This window comes from Garra rufa, chromosome 16 (assembly GCF_049309525.1).
Source record: "Garra rufa chromosome 16, GarRuf1.0, whole genome shotgun sequence".
In the NCBI taxonomy this organism is placed as follows: domain Eukaryota; kingdom Metazoa; phylum Chordata; class Actinopteri; order Cypriniformes; family Cyprinidae; genus Garra; species Garra rufa.
In genome coordinates, this window is record NC_133376.1 from 22,642,961 (window position 1) to 22,663,508 (window position 20,548).

The following is a 20,548-nucleotide window of genomic DNA, read 5'->3' on the forward strand; positions in this document are numbered from 1 at the left end:
CTGTTAAAAACTATTTCTTTTATTTTATTTTACATTTTTCTATAAATAAATGACATTTATATAACATTTATATAAAATAACGTTTCTTGACCCTCTGATTTCTGTAAATTATAACTGTTGAGACTACAAATGTAGTGGCATTGTTGCGAACAGCATTATTCCTGTATTTTATTTATTTTTATTTGATTTAATTTGTTATTGTACATTTTTTTCTCATTTTTATATTATTTGTATACATTTATTTGTTATCATTTTATTTTATATTGTATCTTATTTTATTACTTATTTATCTTTGTTTATTTTTTATTTTATTTTACTTTTTGTGCTACTTGTCTTTTTTAAAAAAATTGCTTTTTTTCATTATTATTTTATTTTACATTTTTCTCATTTTAATTTTTTATCATTGTAAATTTTTCTAAATTTTACATTATTTTTGCTACTTTTCTGTTAAAATGTCATTTGTTGACCCTACATTTCTATTAACTATTAAGATTACAAATTAGGTGGCAATGTTGCCAAAACAGCATTATTGCTATATTTTGTATTATTATTATTTTACACTTTATTATTTTTACAAATTTTTCAGTAAAAACAGAATTTGTTGACTCTCTCATTTCCATAAATCGTAACCACACAGACTACTTTATTACTCTCTATATAGTTTATTTTTACACCATGTTATTTATTTATTTTAAAATAATATTTGTGAAATCTCAGTTCACTTTGTTTTATAGTCATTTATATAGTTGATGAGCCATTTTGGAAACTTTGGAAACCTTGGTATTCTAGCATGATCAATATGTTTTGGAGGACCAAGAATTAAGTACACATTATTGTAGAAGGTGGCATAAATCATAACTACAATCATTAAATTCTACTATGTTTTGGAAGACCGATAATTAAGTACACTTTATTGTAGAAGGCGGCATAAATTGTAAGTGCAAAGACTACAGATGTCTGCAATGCCAGTGTTGCCAACACAGCATTATAACTCTAGTCTGCCAGAGAGCACGGGGGTGTACCGCGAGATGGAAATAGAAAATGGTTCAGAAGATCATGCTCTGAATACATGGTAGCGCTGATCAGTAAACAATCACTACTGCTATGACTCTGGGCTAGTACAGTATAGTTTAGATGCAATAGAAGACACTCATAACGCTCTGCCTGCTGGGAGACTGTCACACGATGATCTATTGTGAACATTGTGAGTGATAGACATCTCTCATTTGAAAGTCAATGCCAAGACACTTGGCATAGATGTGGCGTAGACGATTTATGGCCACCTGATAAAGTTATGATGACTGTCCCTATAGGTGGTTGCACAGCATTCAATCTTCCTTCTTCAGGCGCTCACTCTCTTTGGCGTACAGACAGAATGAAATATGACAGTCATGCAAGCCGAGATTGAAATAAAAGCACAGATGGGTAGCACAGGTTTGCATCAAGAGTGCTTGCTCATTTCTTGGGCCAGTCATGTGCCTGACTTCAAACCGATGATGTGAAATATGGATGGTCTTTCACCAGCTCAATGAGAGGAATCTCTTCTGAATTGCTTTCTTCTGAAATCCAATGCCATGTCATTCTAAACTATTGTTGCCATTCTAAAGTCCTGAACTCCTGCTGCACAACACTCTCTGTGACTCTCACGCAGCGGTTGTCCCGAGAACTGTGATGAAGGGGGCCTCGGAGTACATCCTACTCATATATTTTATGTTGCTTCGTTGCTTTCTCTGACAGAACCTCGCATGGGAGTCCATGCTCCAAAGTTTTTGAATTGAAATAGTGTGCAAAAGGGGCACTTTTGTGTTTTGTGAATCCAAATATATTTTGAGTCATCAACTGTATTTATATAGCATTTTATAACACTTTCAAAGCAGTTTCACAGTAATAAACAGAAAATAACAGAATCAATTATGCCAACTTGCCTTATAAAATATGAGGCAAATCCAAATTCTGCTTTATAGCAGCTCTAACAAAATAATACCAGTTAAATATCAGACAATATTGGTTTAGTATATCAGTAACAAATTCATTATTTTGAGATAGCTTTGTCATATAGGGGCAGTTGTGGTCTAATGGTTGGAGAGTCAGACTTATAACCCATATGTGACCCTGGACCACAAAACCAGTCTTAAGTCGCTGGGGTATATTTGTAGCAATAGCCAAAAATACATAGTATGGGTCAAAATTATTGATTTTTCTTTTATGCCAAAAATCATTATGAAATTCAATTAAAGATCATGTTCCATGAAGATTTTTTGTAAGATTCCTACTATAAATATATAAAAAATCTAATTTTTGATTAGTAATATGCATTGTTAAGAACTTAATTTGGAGAACTTTAAAGGTGATTTTCTCAGTATTTAGATTTTTTTGCACCCTCAGATTCCAGATTTTCAAATAGATGTATCTCGACCAAATATTGTCCTATCCTAACAAACCGTATACCAATATAAAGCTTATTTATTGAGCTTTCATTTTTTTTTATTATGATCTATACATCTCAATTTTGTAAAATTTTACCTTGTGACTGGTTTTGTGGTTTTGTGGTTTTCTCTCACTGTTTTAACTTTACTATTATTACTTTTTTTCTAATAGTACTGTACTGTTTTTTTAATCAGTTTTATTATACTTTAATTTATATTTTAATCAGTATTTTGTCATATTTGTTTGAATCAATTTTATTTAAAAATCTCTTTAATATTTTGAATCAATTACTTAAATTGTTTCTTTAAATCTAATTTTATTTATTTATTTTAGTCCATTTTTATTATTAATTTCTTTATTTTAATCAATATTTTATTTTTTATATTTTATTTTTAAAATCTATTTTATTTATTTTAGTCAGTTTTATTTATTAATCTCTTTATTTTAAATCTTATGTATGTATTTTCTTATTTTATTTAATTACATTTCTTTATTTTAATCAACATTTTATTAATTAGTTCATTTTTGTTTATTTTTTAAATCTGTTTTATGTATGTATGTTTTTATTTTGGTCCATTTTATTTAATTTCTTTGTTTTAATTTGTTTTGTAAAACTATTTTTATTTATCTAATCTATTTTATTCATTTTTGTTTATTTGTTTATTTTGTTTATTTTTCTATTTTAATCGATATTTTATTAATTCATTTAGTTTATTTTTAAAATATATTTTGATTTATTTATTTATTTTAGTCAATTTTATTTATTAGTTTCTTTATTTTAATCAACATGTTATTTTAAATGTATTTTTGTTTATTTTTTAAATCTATTTTTATTTATCTAATTTGATCCATTTTAATTGTTTTTAAATGGTTTACTTTAATCAAGTTATGCATGTATTTACTCATTTTAATAATTGTTTTATTATTTATTGACTTCCTTACCAGTTATTTACTTAGTTTAATCTTAGATTTTATTAATTAATTTATTTTAGTTTATTTTTTAAATCTATTTTTGATCATTTATTTTAATAAATTTGTATTGTTTTTAATTGCTTTAATGAGCATCATGAGCACATTGAGTGCTTCTGGCTGAATATCAGTGATGCATAATAATATTTCCATTAAAAAAGCATTGAATCTTTCGCTATGGACATTTCAAACTGCAGGCGAAAACTCCTGCTTGAACCCCAGATTGAAAACAACTGATAAAGTGAATAAAGTTTTGCATGTATTTACTTAGTCTAGTTTACCAGTTTAGTTTAATTTTACATTTGATTATTTATTTGTTTTTTAGATTTGTTGTTTTTTTTACACTATTTTTCTCCTTTGACACACTGTGCTCTCCGAACCCCAGTTTAAAAAACCTCTGATAACGTGTATAAAAAAAGTCTCATATCAGGACTGAATCTAAATGCTACCTTGATATGAATGCCTGACTTAAAAAGAACTGCAATCTAATGTGTTCACCGTTCGCACGGTAATATATTGATCCTTTTTCTTAGCTTTATCTTTATTTCCTCATGGTGCTCATTATTCCTTAATTGATTCAAAGTAGATTTAATCTTGCCGTCGAGTGTGGGCTCCTTATTGAAAGCATTAGTTTAAACCCACAGTAGATCGGCATTCTCCTTTGTCTGCTCTAATTAGCTGAGCTGTGATGCATTGTTTGTTTCAAAAGGCTTTAAATGCTCCGCTTGACTTAACCTGCACGGGTTGTTGTTTATTTGTGTATTCACGTCTTTTATTTCATTACAGGAGGGTAATGAGAGGCTCCAGAAGATGGTGGGCAGCTGTCCTGCTCTGGGGGGCAGCGGTGATCGCTGAGGCCCGTCCCAGCAAAGAAGGATTTACCCCGATGGCGTATCGACCTCTGGTCAGATTCCGTCACAAGGTATCGATCTTTCCGATTTCATTAGCCATCCCTTTTACAACAGGAGACTTTTGTGTGGCCGGTTATAATGCTAATTACTATGGAAATCCGCATCGCATTGAACGCTTCTGGTTTGGTTATTGTCAGAGGACGATTCATTATTTTTCCTCCGCTCATGAGCCGAATATCAGCGATGCATAATAATATTTAGATTAAAAAGTGTTGGATCTTTCGCTATGGACGTTTCGAACTCCAGGCGAAAGCTCCTGCTGTGCTGACATCATGATGAAACAGCTCAGCGTGATTGTGTAATTGAATGTTTATTGACTGGCCGTTGCAGTGAGCTTTGTGGACACACACAGTCAGATACCAGCAATTGAGGCGTAATGCAGCTCTAACAAGCTCCACTGCTTCTCTCTCCTCTTTTTCCTTCATCATCTCCACGAGCGAACGTTCATATTATGTAACAGATCAATTAAACTCTGGGAGAGAGGGAGGGCACTGACTGACAGAACAGGGACCCATGGGAACACTTTCCTTTTATATCCATATAAACAGCTGACCAGGGGTCACAAAAAACGTACCTTTAACGACACATCTATTTTCAGTTACCTGAAACTCTTGGTGGTTCCACACTAAAGCTTTGGTGCAAACCTGAGTACGTTCGACATTTGACAAGAGAATACACTTGAATGTGGAATTTGAGTAAATTAGTCAATATTGATGACGTCAAATGTAGGGATGCACCGAAATGAAAATTCTTGGCTGAAGCCGAACAAAATTAAACACTGGGCCGAAGGCTGATTACTGAACATGTTTTTTTCCCTCATGTATTTTGCCTTTTTTTTTTTTTTCACCATTGCATAAATTAAATAGCCAAAATGTGCTTTTTACAGTTTTGTCTTGCTTTAAGAAAAAAACAATTACGAAACAATAATTTTAAAATATTTACTTAACACTGAACATTTTTAACATTCTAGTACCCCAAAATTATTCATACCCTGGGCAAATTCTGATTACCACTTACTTTTATTCAACTAGCAAGTTTTTTATTTATTTATTTATTTATTTTTTGACCGAAAATGACACAGGCTTCTCCCAAAAGATAATAAGACGATGTACAAGAGGCATCATTGTGGGAAAAAAAAAAATCAGCTTTTATTTACATTTGAACAATTTGTCCAAAATTATTCATACCCTTTGCAAACTGTCACAGTCTATGGGAAAATCCAAAGTTCTATACCATTCCAAATAGTCCAAACTGTTCTAAAGCATCCTAAATACCCTGCTTCATTGGGAACAGCTGTTTTAATCAACTCAACAGGTGAAAAACAGAAGCTCTCTGCTGTTAGTTTGTGGACAGAGGGCGTGGTCAGACAAAAACATTAACGTTTTGCAGTGGCACAGCCAGAGTCCTGACTTAAATCCAATTGAGAATCTGTGGAGGGAGCTAAAGATCAGGGTGATGGCAAGGAGACCCTCCAACCTGAAAGATTTGGAGCTCATCGCTTAAGATGAATGGGCAAAAATCCCAGTGGAGACATGCAAAAAGCTGGTCAGCAATTATAGGAAGTGTTTGATTGTTGTAATAGCAAATAGAAGCTTTTCTATTGATTGTTGAGAAGGGTATGAATAATTTTGGACATGTCACTTTTTGTTCAAATGTAAATAATAGCTGAGAAATATTTTTTTTCCACAATGATGCCTCTTGTACATCGTCTTATTATCTTCTGAGAGAAGCCTGTGTCATTTCCGGTCAAAAAAACCTTGCTGGATGAATAAATGTAACTTTAATTCAGAATTTGCCAAGGGTATGAATAATCTCAGGCTTGACTGTATATTCTATTAAATATTATAAATATTTTTCTATTTTCGGCCGAATAATTTCGGTTGCTGAACATTCGGTGCACCCCTAGTCAAATGAAAAAAAATTTTGCGTTACACTAAAACGCCTTTCTCATAACTGCTTGCCTTCAATGAAATTGCTTTTGGAGAGCATCTTGTGTTCTTTGCATCTTTTGCAATACGTCTGCAGCTCACAAACAGACAAACAGAAGTGCCATTTTGCACATATTAAAGGAATAGTTCACCCAAAAATGAAACTTACGTCATTAAGACCTCGCAAGACCTCTGTTCGTCTTCAGAACACAAATTAGGATATTTTTGATGAAATCCGAGAGCTTTCTGAACCTGCATAGACAATAACGCAACTACTGTACCATGATCAAGGCCCAGAAAGGTAGCTGGTAGCCAAAGGGACAAGTACTTCAATAAAATGTTGAAACCGGCGTCTTCTCTGCCTGCGATGTTACCTAGCTACAGTAAACGGCTGCCATTAGGGAATTACTGTTGGAGGTGACGCAATCATACCACTTTCCAGACCCACAAGCACAGTGTGGAAAGAACCGAGCAATTCAACCAAATGTAAAAACAGCCTGAGAGGAAAAGCACACAGTGGCTTTTTGAAATGTCGGAACTGTTATCATTTTAGACAGTTAGTATTGTCATGCTATCAAAGTATTGCACTTATGCATGCGGTTTGGTGTTAATTATTAGATCGTTAGAATTTGGCAGATGCCATAGATAGACAGTGTTTTTTAGATGATGTTCCTGTGAATTTTTATTTCTTGTGTGTGACTGATTCTTGTGTGTTAATAGCTAGTTAAATTTATTCATCTTATGTGCAGTGCTGTTTAAGTCTGATTTATTTACTATGACTTTTAGAAATGATTTAAAAACTTTTCACATTAGTAATTAGGAGAAGAATGAGAGTCAACAGACTTTACATGTCATGAAAAATTAGACTAATATAATTATTAACAGCAAGAAGAAGAAGAATTGTTGTTTGTAATTATTATTATTTAATGTTTTTTGTATCTGAGAAATAAGGATAATAACAATAATAATAATTAGTTTTATTTATATATTTATTATTATTATTATTATTATTATTATTATTATTATTATTATTATTTTAAGAAATGAAGAAATTATTATAAGAAAAGTTACTAGAAATAGTTATTTTTTTGTAGTATTATAATATTAATAATAATAAAAATAATAATAATAATAATTATTATTATTATTACTGTTGTTGTTTGTTATTATTATTTAATGTGTTTGTATCTGAGGACAATAATAATATTTATTTATTTATTATTAAGTTATCTGTTTTGGTATCTGAAAAAAAAGGGTTTAGGAATAATTCTCTTTTTTGAAGTATTATAATATTATAGTAACTATTTAAGTCTGATTTGTATACTGTCAACAGGCTTTACACATTCTGAATAATTGGGATAATAATAATAATATAATTATTATAATTATAAATATTATTGCTATTATTTTTATTGTTATTATTTAAGTAATCTGTTTTGGTAAAAAATAATTAATAATAACAATTATTATTATTATTATTATTATTATTATTATTATTATTATTATTATTATTATTATTATTATTATTATTATTATTATTATTATTATTATTATTATTGTTGTTGTTGTTGTATGTAATTATAATTATTATTGTTTTATGTGTTTGTATCTGAGGAAAATAGTAATATTTATTTATTTATAAAGTTATTTGTTTTGGTATCTGAAAAAAATGGATTTATGAATAGTATTATAATATTATTATAAGTATTATAATATTACAGTAACTATTTAAGTCTGATTTATGTACTGTCAACCGGCTTTACACATTCTGAATAATTGGGGTAATAATAATAATATAATTATTATAATTATAAATATCATTATTGCTATTATTTCTATTGTTATTATTTAAGTAATCTGTTTTGGTATCTGAAAAAATGGTTTAGAAATAGTTTTTTTTTTTTTTGTAGTATTATAATATTATTACAGAAACTATTTAAGTTTAATTTATTTACTAGGACTTTTTTAAGAATTATAATACTAAGAAATAATTATTATATTGTTTGATGTTTTTGTATCTGAGAAATTAGGATGATTATGATGATGATAATGATAATGATAATAATATTAATAATAATAATAATAATAATAATAATAATAATTAATAATTATTGTTGTATTTATTTATTTGTATGTATTATTACTATTATTAATAATAATAATAATAATAATAATAATAATAATAATAATAATTAGTATTGCTTATTATTATTGTTGTTGCTGTTGTTATTTAAGAATCTGTTTTTGTGTCTAAAAAAAATCAAAAATAGTTCTTATTTATAATATTATTATTACAATAACTCTATTATTGTTATACATGGGCGACTCTGGAAAAATAGTGGAGCTCAGTCTTAATGTGACCTGGTAATTCAAGTGTAAAATCACTACTACCGTTGTGGTTACAAATGTGGTTGAAGTGCACAGTTAACCTAATGACTCTGTCATTAATTCTCTCAAGGTAACCTTGAACATCCCACTCCACTCAAGTATCAGTGTTGTTTGCTAATGCTCACAACCCTCTCATATAGACATTCATTTAATAAAGCTAGAAATTATGAATGAAGATGCCCTTCGAACTTTTCTCTCTGTATTAAATGCTGTAATATACATCAGAAGGCCTAAATAGTCGATATGCACACTGTGGGAACACGTAGTTACCAAATTTCCTGCAATAACTTCCTTATCAGACCACAATGTGTGAAAAATCCATTAAATGCAAAGCACAAACAACCTCCAGTCTCAGATAAGAGTGTATTTGATAGCACAGGTCAGAAGTAATTATATTTCTTAGAATTATTGTTATGCTTAATGGTCATGTTATATGAATCCTATATGAAAGGTCATGCTGTGTCAAATGTGTGTGGTCATTCCAGAGTTTTTCAGTAACATGACTCCATAAAAATGACTGGCAATGGACGTAGCAAGCCTGCGTTTCAAATGGGGGAGGAGAGTTGGACGAGGACTGCAGGCTTGAGCCTGTTTTTCTGGCACGGGCAAAGAGATAAGCAGTGACCCCATTAGCTTTCCCTCAACTCGGCCTGCTTCAATCATCATGAGTTATTCAGCTTATAGTATGAAGCTTTGTCCTGCTCTGCAAAAGCCAATCTCCTGTCAAAGCCAAAGGTTTAATACACCGTAGCCCCACCCTTCCTCTCCCTCCACTCAGATTATGCTCCGCCCCACATCTAGGCCAATCAAAAAACTAGATGTTTGAGTGACAGATGCCACATGTGTAAGGGGGCGGGGTTTTGTAGGATCTTATTATAGCCGTGATTTCATTTCTGTAGTTCAGTTGCGTAATTGATGTACAATTGATTCCAGGAAGTTAATCCATTCACCAAGCCTCAAAAGTCTTCAGTTCGGTCACAGAGGAATGAATGAGCTGTTACTCTGAACTAAATGCTCTCTCGACTATTGCAGGAATGTGAGTTTAAGATAACATGAATGAATAGCAGTTCAGAGAAATTATACTCTTTCCTTGGTGTGCAGAATCAAAAAAATAACCTCTGTATACTTAGGCTTTTTAATAAGACCTGCAAGGTCTGGTAAGAAAAAGAGTGAAGTGTTGGTGACACAGGCACCATTCCAGTGCATTGCAACACAAGCTCAGAATAAAACACTGTAAGTGCATAACTGAAGGTGTTTATGCTCAGGTTAAAGGGTTAGTTCACTTCCAGAATAAAAGAAAATCTTGATAATGTACTCACTCCCATGTCATCCAGGATGTTCATGTTGCTGTTTTGCCATTTTTTGTAAAGGACTTTTGACTTTCTTTGCGCAATCGCTTTGTAAACAACGCTTTGTACTTTCACCTATAATATGACGAGCATTTGTGGTTAAAAAGTATATACTTTTTTTTTTTTTTTAAAGGCAGATTGTTTCGCTAGATAAGACCCTTATTCCTCGGCTGTAATTGTGTAGAGCCCCTTGAAGCTGCATTGAAACTGCAATTTGGACCTTCAACCCATTGATCCCCATTGAAGTCCACTATATAGAGAAAAACCCTGCAATGTTTTCCTCAAAGACCTTACTTTTCCTCTGAAGAAAGAAAGACATGAACATCTTGGATGACATATGGGTAATAAGTAAATTACCAGGACATTTTTTATTCTGAAAGCGAACGAATCCGTTAAGAAGGTTCTGTGATAAAACTGTCTCTGAGACTGGCACAGAAAGTGGAGGGGCTTGCAGCAAGTTTGTTTTCATTTTGGACAGATTGGACAAATGGCTTCAAAGTCTTTGGAAAACAGAGGGAAAGCCTGTAATTTTCTGCTTCATGGTAATCACTCAAAATTAAAATCTTACCAATTATCCATCTTAAATGAAAAATCCTTCTAGATATTAAATCGTCTTGTTAGTCTATTTATACCAAGACCAATTACTGATATGTTTACTGATTACTGATTTTGATGCTCGACTGTACGTTTGTTCTTATATTCATGGACAATTTTAAAGGTGTTTACCAAAAAAAGAAAATTTTGTTATTAATTACTCACCCTCATGTCGTTCCAATCCTGTAAGACCTTCATTCATCTTCAGAACACAAATTAAGACATTTCTGAAGAAATCTGAGAATTTTCTGACCCTGCATAGACAGCAATGCAACTGACTTGTTCAAGGCCCAGAAAGGTAGTAAGGACAGCATGTTAAAGACTGAAGTTGTAGTTTTGTTTTCTTTGCGCACAAAATTTTTTCTTGTAGCTTCATAAAAGTAAGGTTGAACCATTGATGTCACATGGACTATTTTATCTATGTCTTTACTACCTTTCTGGGCCTTGAGCGTGGTAGTTGTGTTGTAGTCTATGCACGGTCTGAAAGTTCTCGGATTTCATCAAAAATATCGTAATTTGTGTTCTGAAGGTGAACGAAGGTCCTACGGGTCTGGAACGACAAGAGGGTGAGAAATAAATGACAGAATTTTCATTTCTGGGTGAACTACACATGGACTTTCATTATATGGAAAAGTGCAGCTTGGAAATTGTAAAAAAAATGGCAGTGTTTTCATTTTTGGGTCGGCTATTACTTTTGAACTTATGGTTTAGAATTTTGTTACACTTTCTGTTTTATTTTTCACCCTATGACACTGTTCTATTTCTTCCTCAGAAACCAAATGACAGCTAACATTAACATTTCCCATTTGTCTCTTTAATGTTGGAATACGGCATCCTTTAACCTTTAGAAATAGACTCGTTGAGAGACTGCCGCACTTTGGCTGGTCTGAATGAATGAATTATTTAACTCATACTGACAAATAATTCAAGCACCAACATTTTGAAAGAATTTTTAGACTTTGCTTTGGCAATATGGCATAGGAATTATGTATATCATACTTTTAAAGAAAGAAAGGATCAGTAGTCATTTAAAATGACATTATTTATTACATATTTATTTAATAATGCCATTTTTTCTAGAAGTAAAACCGAGATGTATTTGGGATGTGTAAATATCCAGTGGACATTTGTGGACAGGACTCTATTGACATACTGTACTGTGAGTGTATTGTAAGTATTGTTTTCTCTCTGTTCTTGTTCCAGCAGGATGGGATCTCAGAGAATTTACGGATGAAAGGTATGTACAAACCCTACTTCTCTCTCTGTTCCTTTTACACACTCAAATATGCTTTAACAAAAAGATCCAAAAGGTATCAGGGTCTTGTATGTTTTTGGCAGGACTTGTTACAGTAGTGTGTAGGATGTGTTCTATGCTACTGTGGTATTTAAAGTACCTTGGAGTGCATATGGAAATGATTTAATATTTTGTATACAATCAGTGAACCATGGTACTGCTTTTTTATATGATCGTTGAATTGATAACATTATTTGATGAACTCAGAACTTGTGAGGCATAATAAATATATATAGTACAGTATAGTAGGGTTTCTCGTTTTTACACTGGCTTTTATATGTCTAGATTTATGCAGGAATGAGCAAGCATTGCGATTTTGTAGGATTTTTCAACTAGAGATTGTGTCTTAATTCATGCTAAACATAAACTGTACCATTAGACTCTCCCTTATATAAAAATATTACTCTTATATAAAGAAATAGTTTTTCTCGCCTAGGGTGCCAAATGACTACCACTGGTGCCCTCTGAAAAAAAAAATGGTGCATGATGGCAGTATTTGGACTGAATACATGTTTATTTTTGTGGAGCAATATTGGGTAATCAAGCGGGCTCCATATAGCCACATTAATTATCATGCTAGCAAACAGTCTGTGGTTTAAGGTGTAAATCACGTGTTGGCTATTGCCCAGCAGTCATCTGTAATTAAGATGGCACAAGAGTTAGTCAAATGATGCCAAGAACCTACTGAGAGCGCAGAGATGTGAAAAATCCATCTCGCTCCTCAGTCTCTGTGTGAGGTGAAGTCCCACCATAAATTTTATCTCAGGTCAGCTCAAAGGTGCTTGTGTTAGCAGCTCCTTTGGCTACAGGTAATATAATCAGACTTTAATAGAGAAGAAGACTGTATTACTGCAGAAGGTCAAAGCTGAGCTGGCATTGTGATAAAAGACAGGATCTCACTTGTCTACAGCTGTTTAATCAAATGGATGCTGACCGTTTTTGTCTTCCTAGCTGAGGTAAAGGGTCTTATCTACCAAAACAAACGGTCATTTTCGAAACAAACTGACAATTTATATACTTTTTAACCTCAAACACTTTTCTGCATTAACTCTGTTTTTTCCGGATCATGTGACAATGAACAACCCAGTAATTTTTTAAGGTAAGCCACTCAGATTTTCTCCTCCCATGCCGTAGAAAGGGCGTCTTATTAGAATATTACGGCCCATTAATTTTTGCAAGCGTCAATGGTGTACCAGTTCTAGCGCCATGACAAAACTTCGATCTAAGCATGCTAACTGTTCTGTCGTTAGCGCCACAGATGAGCACAGTACACTATTTAAAGTCCCTGCCTCAGAGGAGACAAGGGAGCAGTGGATTTATTTACTGTATTTTACACTTCTGCCACACAGATCTAATATAAACATGTGATGTCTTTCCAAGCTGTTTACCTTCACAGACATAACCAACTGTTTTTGTAACTTCATTTGTGTTTTTAGCATAAACTGTGTATTTGACAGTTTAAGTGCAATAAGACATAAAAGAACCTTGTTTAATACTCACATGCCACGTGACAGCCACTTTCTGTGCGCATTCTTTGGATGTGTGCGCTCAGAAATCTGTACATCAGAAGTTTAAAATAATATGGCTTAAAACCCATGATTTCAGTGTGATAGTCATGACAATCAAAACCAAACAGATGTTTTTTAAGCAGAGTATCTGAGATGCGAGCTCTAAAGGCACAGCCTTATTCTGGAAAAGGGGGTGGGGAGCAGCAGCTCATTTGCATTTAAAGAAGCATGCACGAAAACATTGCGTTCCTGCTTCCACTCAAAATAGGCATTTTTTTAAATTATATAATAAATGATCTGTGGGGTTTTTTTTTGAGCTTTTGAGCTGAAACTTCACAGACATATTCTGGGGACACCTGAGACTTATATTATATCATGTAAGAAGGGCATAACAGGTTTCCTTAAAATGTTCTTCATAATTTTGAAGTCTCTCTTCTTCTAAAACAACATTAAGCCACTGTTGGATAATGTTGGCCAGCAGCCTAACAGCTAATTGGTCAATGTTTTAGCAAACTCATTGTTCAGTGAATAAGTTTAGATGGATAAAATCAAGCCCTGCCCCTATTTTTACCATAACTGAAGTAAAATGGTTTGCAAACAGGAATTCGCTGTGACTTTTATCCTTAATACAGTGTAAAAGTATGTTTTACAAGAACATCTGTTTCCAAATGTCACGTTTAATTCATTACTTGCCATTTTTTAAACTATTTGTAAACTTTACCAGCAGTTTCAGAATTTACTAGCATTTCTGAGTAAAAATTGTTTGTAAATGTGCATCAACTTTTTTTCAGTGTTTGTACATTTTGAACACATTCAAATCTTCATAATCCAAACAAAAAGGGATTCACCTAATCCTAACAAATGCACAAAATAGTCTTTTCTTTTTCGTATTACCCAATTAAGAAAGGCAGTGTGGAAACGCTTGGGTGGCTTGTTCCACACTCTACTTAAGATTCTGTCTGGAAATTATTTTTTGAAGGGCTGTTTCAATTATTTATTAATCATTTTAATTATTCAGTCTAATTACTCCATGTTTAAGTGGATTAAATTTTGACTTAGGTATATTACCTTAATGGAGATTTTGGAAGATTCCTCCTGTGACTGCCTGAAAGGCATTTGATGACGCTGATTCATTGCTTTTGATGAAGCTCATCTATTTAATAATTATTTTACCTTTTGAAGTACACTGAGCCTTAGTGGTGAATACATTCAGTACATTGAAGACAAACTGCTTTCGGCTTAATTTGCGACATGGCGAATGTTGCCTGCTTTGTGAATTCAAAGTGCACATTCAAAGACTACAGCACATGAAATACAGCTGGAAAGAATATGAAGCCAACTGAAATTGGCTGTCAGAATTTGGAAAAGAGAAAAACTAAGACAGCATGCACAAGCGCATAGCAGAATGCCCTGTAATTGGAATCTTAAATGAAGTGGCTGGCATACCCACAGTTCCACTGTGCAGCTGAACACAAAATATCTTACTACTGAGGGTGAAATCACATCTTTTTGGGTTGAAGAATAGCTTTTTGTGTAATAGTATGAAAATTGGAGGTAATGTATTCGGACCACCAGCCACTCTACACTATTACTCATGCGTAGCTCTCATAGCATGCAGGCAAGTTCTATACTTTTCACACAAAAGCTTTCAAAGACAGAAGCTTTCCAGACTTTTTTTTTTTTCCAAATACGAACATGACAGGGTGTGCCCGTTGAGCTTTTAGCATGCACAAAAGCAGCCCCTGTCCCCCGTTTCTGGCTTTCTTTATATTGTCTCAACTTTGTCATTATGATTCAATTTAATAATGTGCACACAGGGATGCCTCTTTGGCCTGCAGTTGATGAAACATTTTGAAATGCTAAAGGCTTTAGCTCTAAATTGTATGTTAATCCTGAAATCTCTTTAGCTTCTTTGGGATTCCTTTCCACTTTTTGAAAGAGAACATTGCATTGTGTCTGGTGAGTATAAAGAGTGGTGTAGACTTACTGCCAGGCTGCAGTAGTTTTACTCGACAGATTTACTTTTGGGCAACTGCCCACCAGTCAACTAACTACTGAACATCCCATGTGTACTTGTTCATGTGCGATCACTAAATGTAATTGAATTCTATTTATGCAGATTTTTCTAAATACTGTATAGTTTAGTGTGCCTAACAAGAAGAGGAAGAGGGTATTAAGTAATTAGACGCTTGATGGAAGATGCAGGAGTATTCTAAGTTCAGTAAAGTTAAGCAAAATCGACAGTTTCCACTTGATTCTTTCTTTCTTTTTTGGCCTTTTAGAACAAGACAGATTAAGACATACTGGGTAACAGTACAAAATGGAGGAAAACAGTGCTGTAAATATAAAGCAAGTCTGACAATAAACAAAAAATACTCTAATAAAAAATTACTGTAAAAAAAGTGTTGGTGTAAGTTTGTGTTATATATGTGTTTTGCACATCTCTATTTTGTGTGTATGTAAAGCTGATTATTCGAGAAAAAAAAGAAGAAAAAAGGCAGAGAGAGAAAAATTAAAAAAGATAATTAAATAGATAAAGAGAGAGAATAAAAAAATATTAAAATTGAAAATAACTCAAATAATCACAATATTATTAAGTAAATAAGTAGATTATTAAAGAGAGGGAGAAAAATAGGAAAGGGTAGGAATGGGAAAGAAAGCTGTAAAAATAAGCCACTTAATAGAAATTGATATTTAATATATTTAAAATACTGACTGTTTCAATAGTATAGACACAAGATGTAAACAAGATATGTTAAGTGTGAATTTCTGAAAACATTGCATACTTATTTTGTCATACGTACATTTATTGCCATTATAATACAATGTAAAACACTAAAATGGTAAAAATTATTATTTGAGCAGATTTAGAGCTCAAATAATGCATGTTTTAATTGAGGAGTTACTGTAAGTACTTTTATAAAATGACAAGCATTTAACCAAAATTGGACCCCATTCACTTCCATTGTAAGTTCCACGATGTAACTTAACTTTTTTGCATTTATTGAGGAAAAAAAGATGTGTCAATATTATATTTTGCAGTAGGTAATCAACATAATAGCACAAATGTTGTTGAAAAACCAGATTACTCTTTGAGACCAGGCCACTGCGGCCAGTGTGCTAGAAGTCTGAGCACTACTACTTCGCAAATTGGTGTTTGACCATCAGGACCTTTAATTTAATTCCAGAAAAGGCTCTCAACCCAGTAGGAAAATGTAATATTGAATGACATGAATATTCATAAGCGGAAAAGCCAATGAAGCGGGAGGGTGTCTAATTTCAACAACGGGATTTGCACATGGAAGGTAATGAATCTAAAAAGACTCATAAGGGAGATGGACGCTTCTGTTGTTGCTCTTAACAGATGTTGTCTCGGCGACACAGAGAGAACAACCCGACACCTCTTTTCATATGCTGAGAGCGTTTTCAAAAGCCGTACTTTATCAGTTCTTATAACCCGTCTTAAAACCCATTACCATAATGCTAATAATGCTTATTTAGCATTCAGCTAAAAACACAAGTAATGCTTCTGCAAAGCACAAATAAGACTTTTTCAGACAAAGCGGAAATTGTTTTTTGGGAAGTCTTCCATTTTCTCAAAAACCACTGTGAGGTTTCGCAAGTGCCAACATTTTTTATCTCATTTCTCTATTGTTGCAGTTCTAGTGCATCTGGCCAGGACTGAATCTTGCCAACTCAGTGAAGTAAGCTGCAGTGATGGCATACTATAAAAATAGATAACTAGATGAATGACAGAATATATGAATAAACAGGATGGGTGGTATTTGTCTCTTAAGCTCATTTAGACCTAATGAGGAGAGTGCTGTTTTGTAGCAGCTGAAGGTGCAGAAATATAAACTTTTTTTTGTTGTTCTTCTCTTGTAACAGATGCCTGTTGATGTTATTGTATCTCTTGCTATCCTTTTCACTTTGTCACTCCTTTACTAAGTTTGTTTTTACCACTTTAAGTGGTTGTTTTGGGAGTTATTTAAGGAGCCACATGGACTCTAAAACCTAGTGAACTGCCTAATGCCTACATTGGCAGTTTCTAAGGCAACATTTTAACCACAGTGGAGCATCAAGTGAGTCATTTGGAACCCACATAGACTCTGATAACACACAAAGCCCACAAGAGATATGTTTTTACATTTTGTACGCTGTTTTTCTTTCCCATAGACCACCTAGAACTCCTTTGTGGGCTGCTGAAAATCCCTGCTCTTTTGAAAGACAACCACAAGTAGAGATGATGCATATGGTGATATTCGGAGGAATTGCTCAATGGCATAGAAATGGTTTAATGCTATATGAATTAGCAGGGGGAGGTTTCTGCGGGGTGTACAATTACTGAAGCGTGGTGCTGCCTCATAAATAGTGTAACTCAGTGGGACTTAATGACAGCTGCATTTTAATGGGGTTTAACTCCCTTCACTGTACAGATCTTACGGATTCCACCTCCTGAGCTTCAATTGATCTTGTAACCAATGACTTTGCCACTGTGCTGCTTCCTATTGAACACTATATCTACTGCTTTATGGGAACCAGTCTATAACTGCATCCGCATCTGGTTAGTCATTAGCTATAGGATGCCTTTACCCTTATAGTCAGTTTGTAATTTCTCAAAGTTCAGGCAAAAGTCGATCACACTTAATTTGCATTTAAAAAGTCATTAGATCTGTACAGTTGCTCAGAAGAACAGATTTTTTTTTAATGGCAGATCTTGGGACTGATTGGAGATAAACAATGTTGCCATCTAATGGTCGTTCATTTGCTCACTGACGGATCTAAATGTTAATAAATGGTGGCCATTAACTTTAAAGAGGAAAACAGGTTGTCCTTGGTCTTTTGAGGTGAAAGAATCTCATACTGTACTATGAAAGCTTGCTATAACTTAATTAAACTAAGCTGTTTATTTATTGTATGTGTTTGTTTAATTAATATTTTGTAAAATAATTTATATAAATTATACATAAATTGTATAATATGTAAATATGTGACCCTGGAACACAAAACCAGGCTTAAGTAGCACAGGTATATCTGCAGCAATAGCCACAAATATGTTATATGGATCAAAAGTATTGATTTTTCTTTCGTGACAAAAATCATTAGGATATAAAGTAAAGATCATGTTCCATGAAGATATTTTGTACATTTCTTATCACAATTATATTAAAACTTAATTTTTGATTAGTAATATGCATTGCTATGAACTTCATTTGAACAACTTAAAAGGCGATTTTCTCAATATTTAGATTTTTTTGCACCCTTAGATTCCAGATTTTTAAATAGTTGTATCTCAGCCAAGTATTGCCCTATCCTAACAAACTATACATCAATGGAAAGCTTTTGTATTCAGTCAATTTAACAAAATACCCGTTTTGTGGTCCAGGATCACTTATATACTTTATTAACATATAAAATATAAAGGTGAGTATAATATACAATCTATTATTACATATAAGGAAAAAAATCCTGTGGTGTGTATACTTTCGCATACACAAAGAAACATTTACAGTATTGACTTTGAGTTTGACTCAATCTCAGAGTTAAAAGGATGAAAAAGAAATGAAAATTCAGCATTTGTTCCCTTGAGAGGCCTATTCTCTTTGAGGCACAGTATGTTGCTTGCAATGGGTAAATGTGATTAAAGGCCTCTACAAGGAAACATTGAATTCTTCATTTCTATGAAAAGCCTCCTGTTCAATCGCTGAAATATACCAGCATTATGATGCAAGAGAGAACATTTTTAAATTGAAATCTTTTATTCTCTAAAGGAGATTATTTAAATGCTACTGAGTACTTGTACAAAGTTTGTTCACCAAAAAAAGTTATAACTAAATAGTAAAGTAAAAAAATGAGTAAAGTAAATGCTTTACTTGGAGCAACTTTAGCAAGTTATTGACTGGCTAAAAGCAATTAATCCCTATTGATTTTTGAGTGAGAACTGTGAATATTTCCTATGAATTCAGTAGAGCACCATATATTATTAGTAATAAACATTATTCAATTCATAAAAACATCATCTTGAATAGAGCTTTCAGATAAGCTTAAACTTAAAATGACTATAAATACTATTTGTAAACTTCATTTAAAGGGATAGTCAGTATTCGCATTTATCTGTGTCACGTGGGAAGGAGGAGGTCTGGGTCCGGAACACAGAGACAGACTTACGAAGACAATGCAGACAGGATGATGAGTGGGAAAGGAGGTGTTCTTATAGGAACAGAGATAGCGGTCGCCGCCGCATCAGGAACAGAGAGAGCGGACGCCGCCGCCTCGGGCACGGAGATAGCGGTCGCCGCCGCTTCGGGAACGGAGATAGCGGTCGCCGCCGCATCAGGAACAGAGATAGCGGTCACCGCCGCCTCGGGCACGGAGATAGCGGTCGCCGCCGCGTCAGGAACAGAGATAGCGGTCGCCGCCGCATCAGGAACGGAGATAGCGGTCGCCGCCGCAACAGGAACGGAGATAGCGGTTGCCGCCGCCTCGGGGACAACGCTAGCGGACGGCGGCGCCTCGGGGACAACGCTAGCGGACGCCGCCGATTCAGGCACGGAGGAACGTCAGCGGACGCCGCCGCCTGAGGAACGCGAGCTGGCCTCGCCGCCAGAGGAACGCGAGCTGGCCTCGCCGCCAGAGGAACGCGAGCTGGCCTCACCGCCAGAGGAACGCTAGCGGGCACCGCCACCCCTGCCACAGAGTGCGTGGTCATAGCCGCTTCGGGAACAGAGATAGCGGACGCCGCTGCCTCGGGCACAGAGATAGCGGACGCCGCCGCCTCGGGCACGGAGATAGCGGTCGCCGCCGCTTGGGAAACGGAGATAGCGGTCGCCGCCGCTTGGGAAACGGAGATAGCGGTCGCCGCCGCTTGGGAAACGGAGATAGCGGTCGCCGCCGCGTCAGGAACGGAGATAGCGGTCGCCGCCGCATCAGGAACGGAGATAGCGGCCGCCGCCTCATCAGGAACGGAGATAGCGGTCGTCGCCGCCTCGGGGACAACGCTAGCGGACGGCGGTGCCTCGGGGACAACGCTAGCGGACGTCGCCGATTCAGGCACGGAGGAACGTCAGCGGACGCCGCCGCCTGAGGAACGCGAGCTGGCCTCGCCGCCAGAGGAACGCGAGCTGGCCTCGCCGCCAGAGGAACGCGAGCTGGCCTCACCGCCAGAGGAACGCTAGCGGGC

General features: G+C 34.7%; 1 protein-coding gene across 2 annotated transcripts in view; it reads left to right on the top strand.

Annotated features, from left to right (window-relative positions):
* The window catches only part of fstl5 (follistatin-like 5), a 184,387-nt gene that overhangs the window by 32,190 nt on the left and 131,649 nt on the right, over nucleotides 1–20,548 (top strand). Inside the window, exons 2-3 of one of the 2 annotated variants that reach the window (XM_073821086.1) lie at nucleotides 4,183–4,318; nucleotides 11,770–11,803. In XM_073821086.1, coding sequence (XP_073677187.1) covers nucleotides 4,183–4,318; nucleotides 11,770–11,803 — 170 coding nt within the window. The remainder of the gene's footprint in view (nucleotides 1–4,182; nucleotides 4,319–11,769; nucleotides 11,804–20,548) is intronic. The other variant, XM_073821087.1, reaches the window with a different exon arrangement.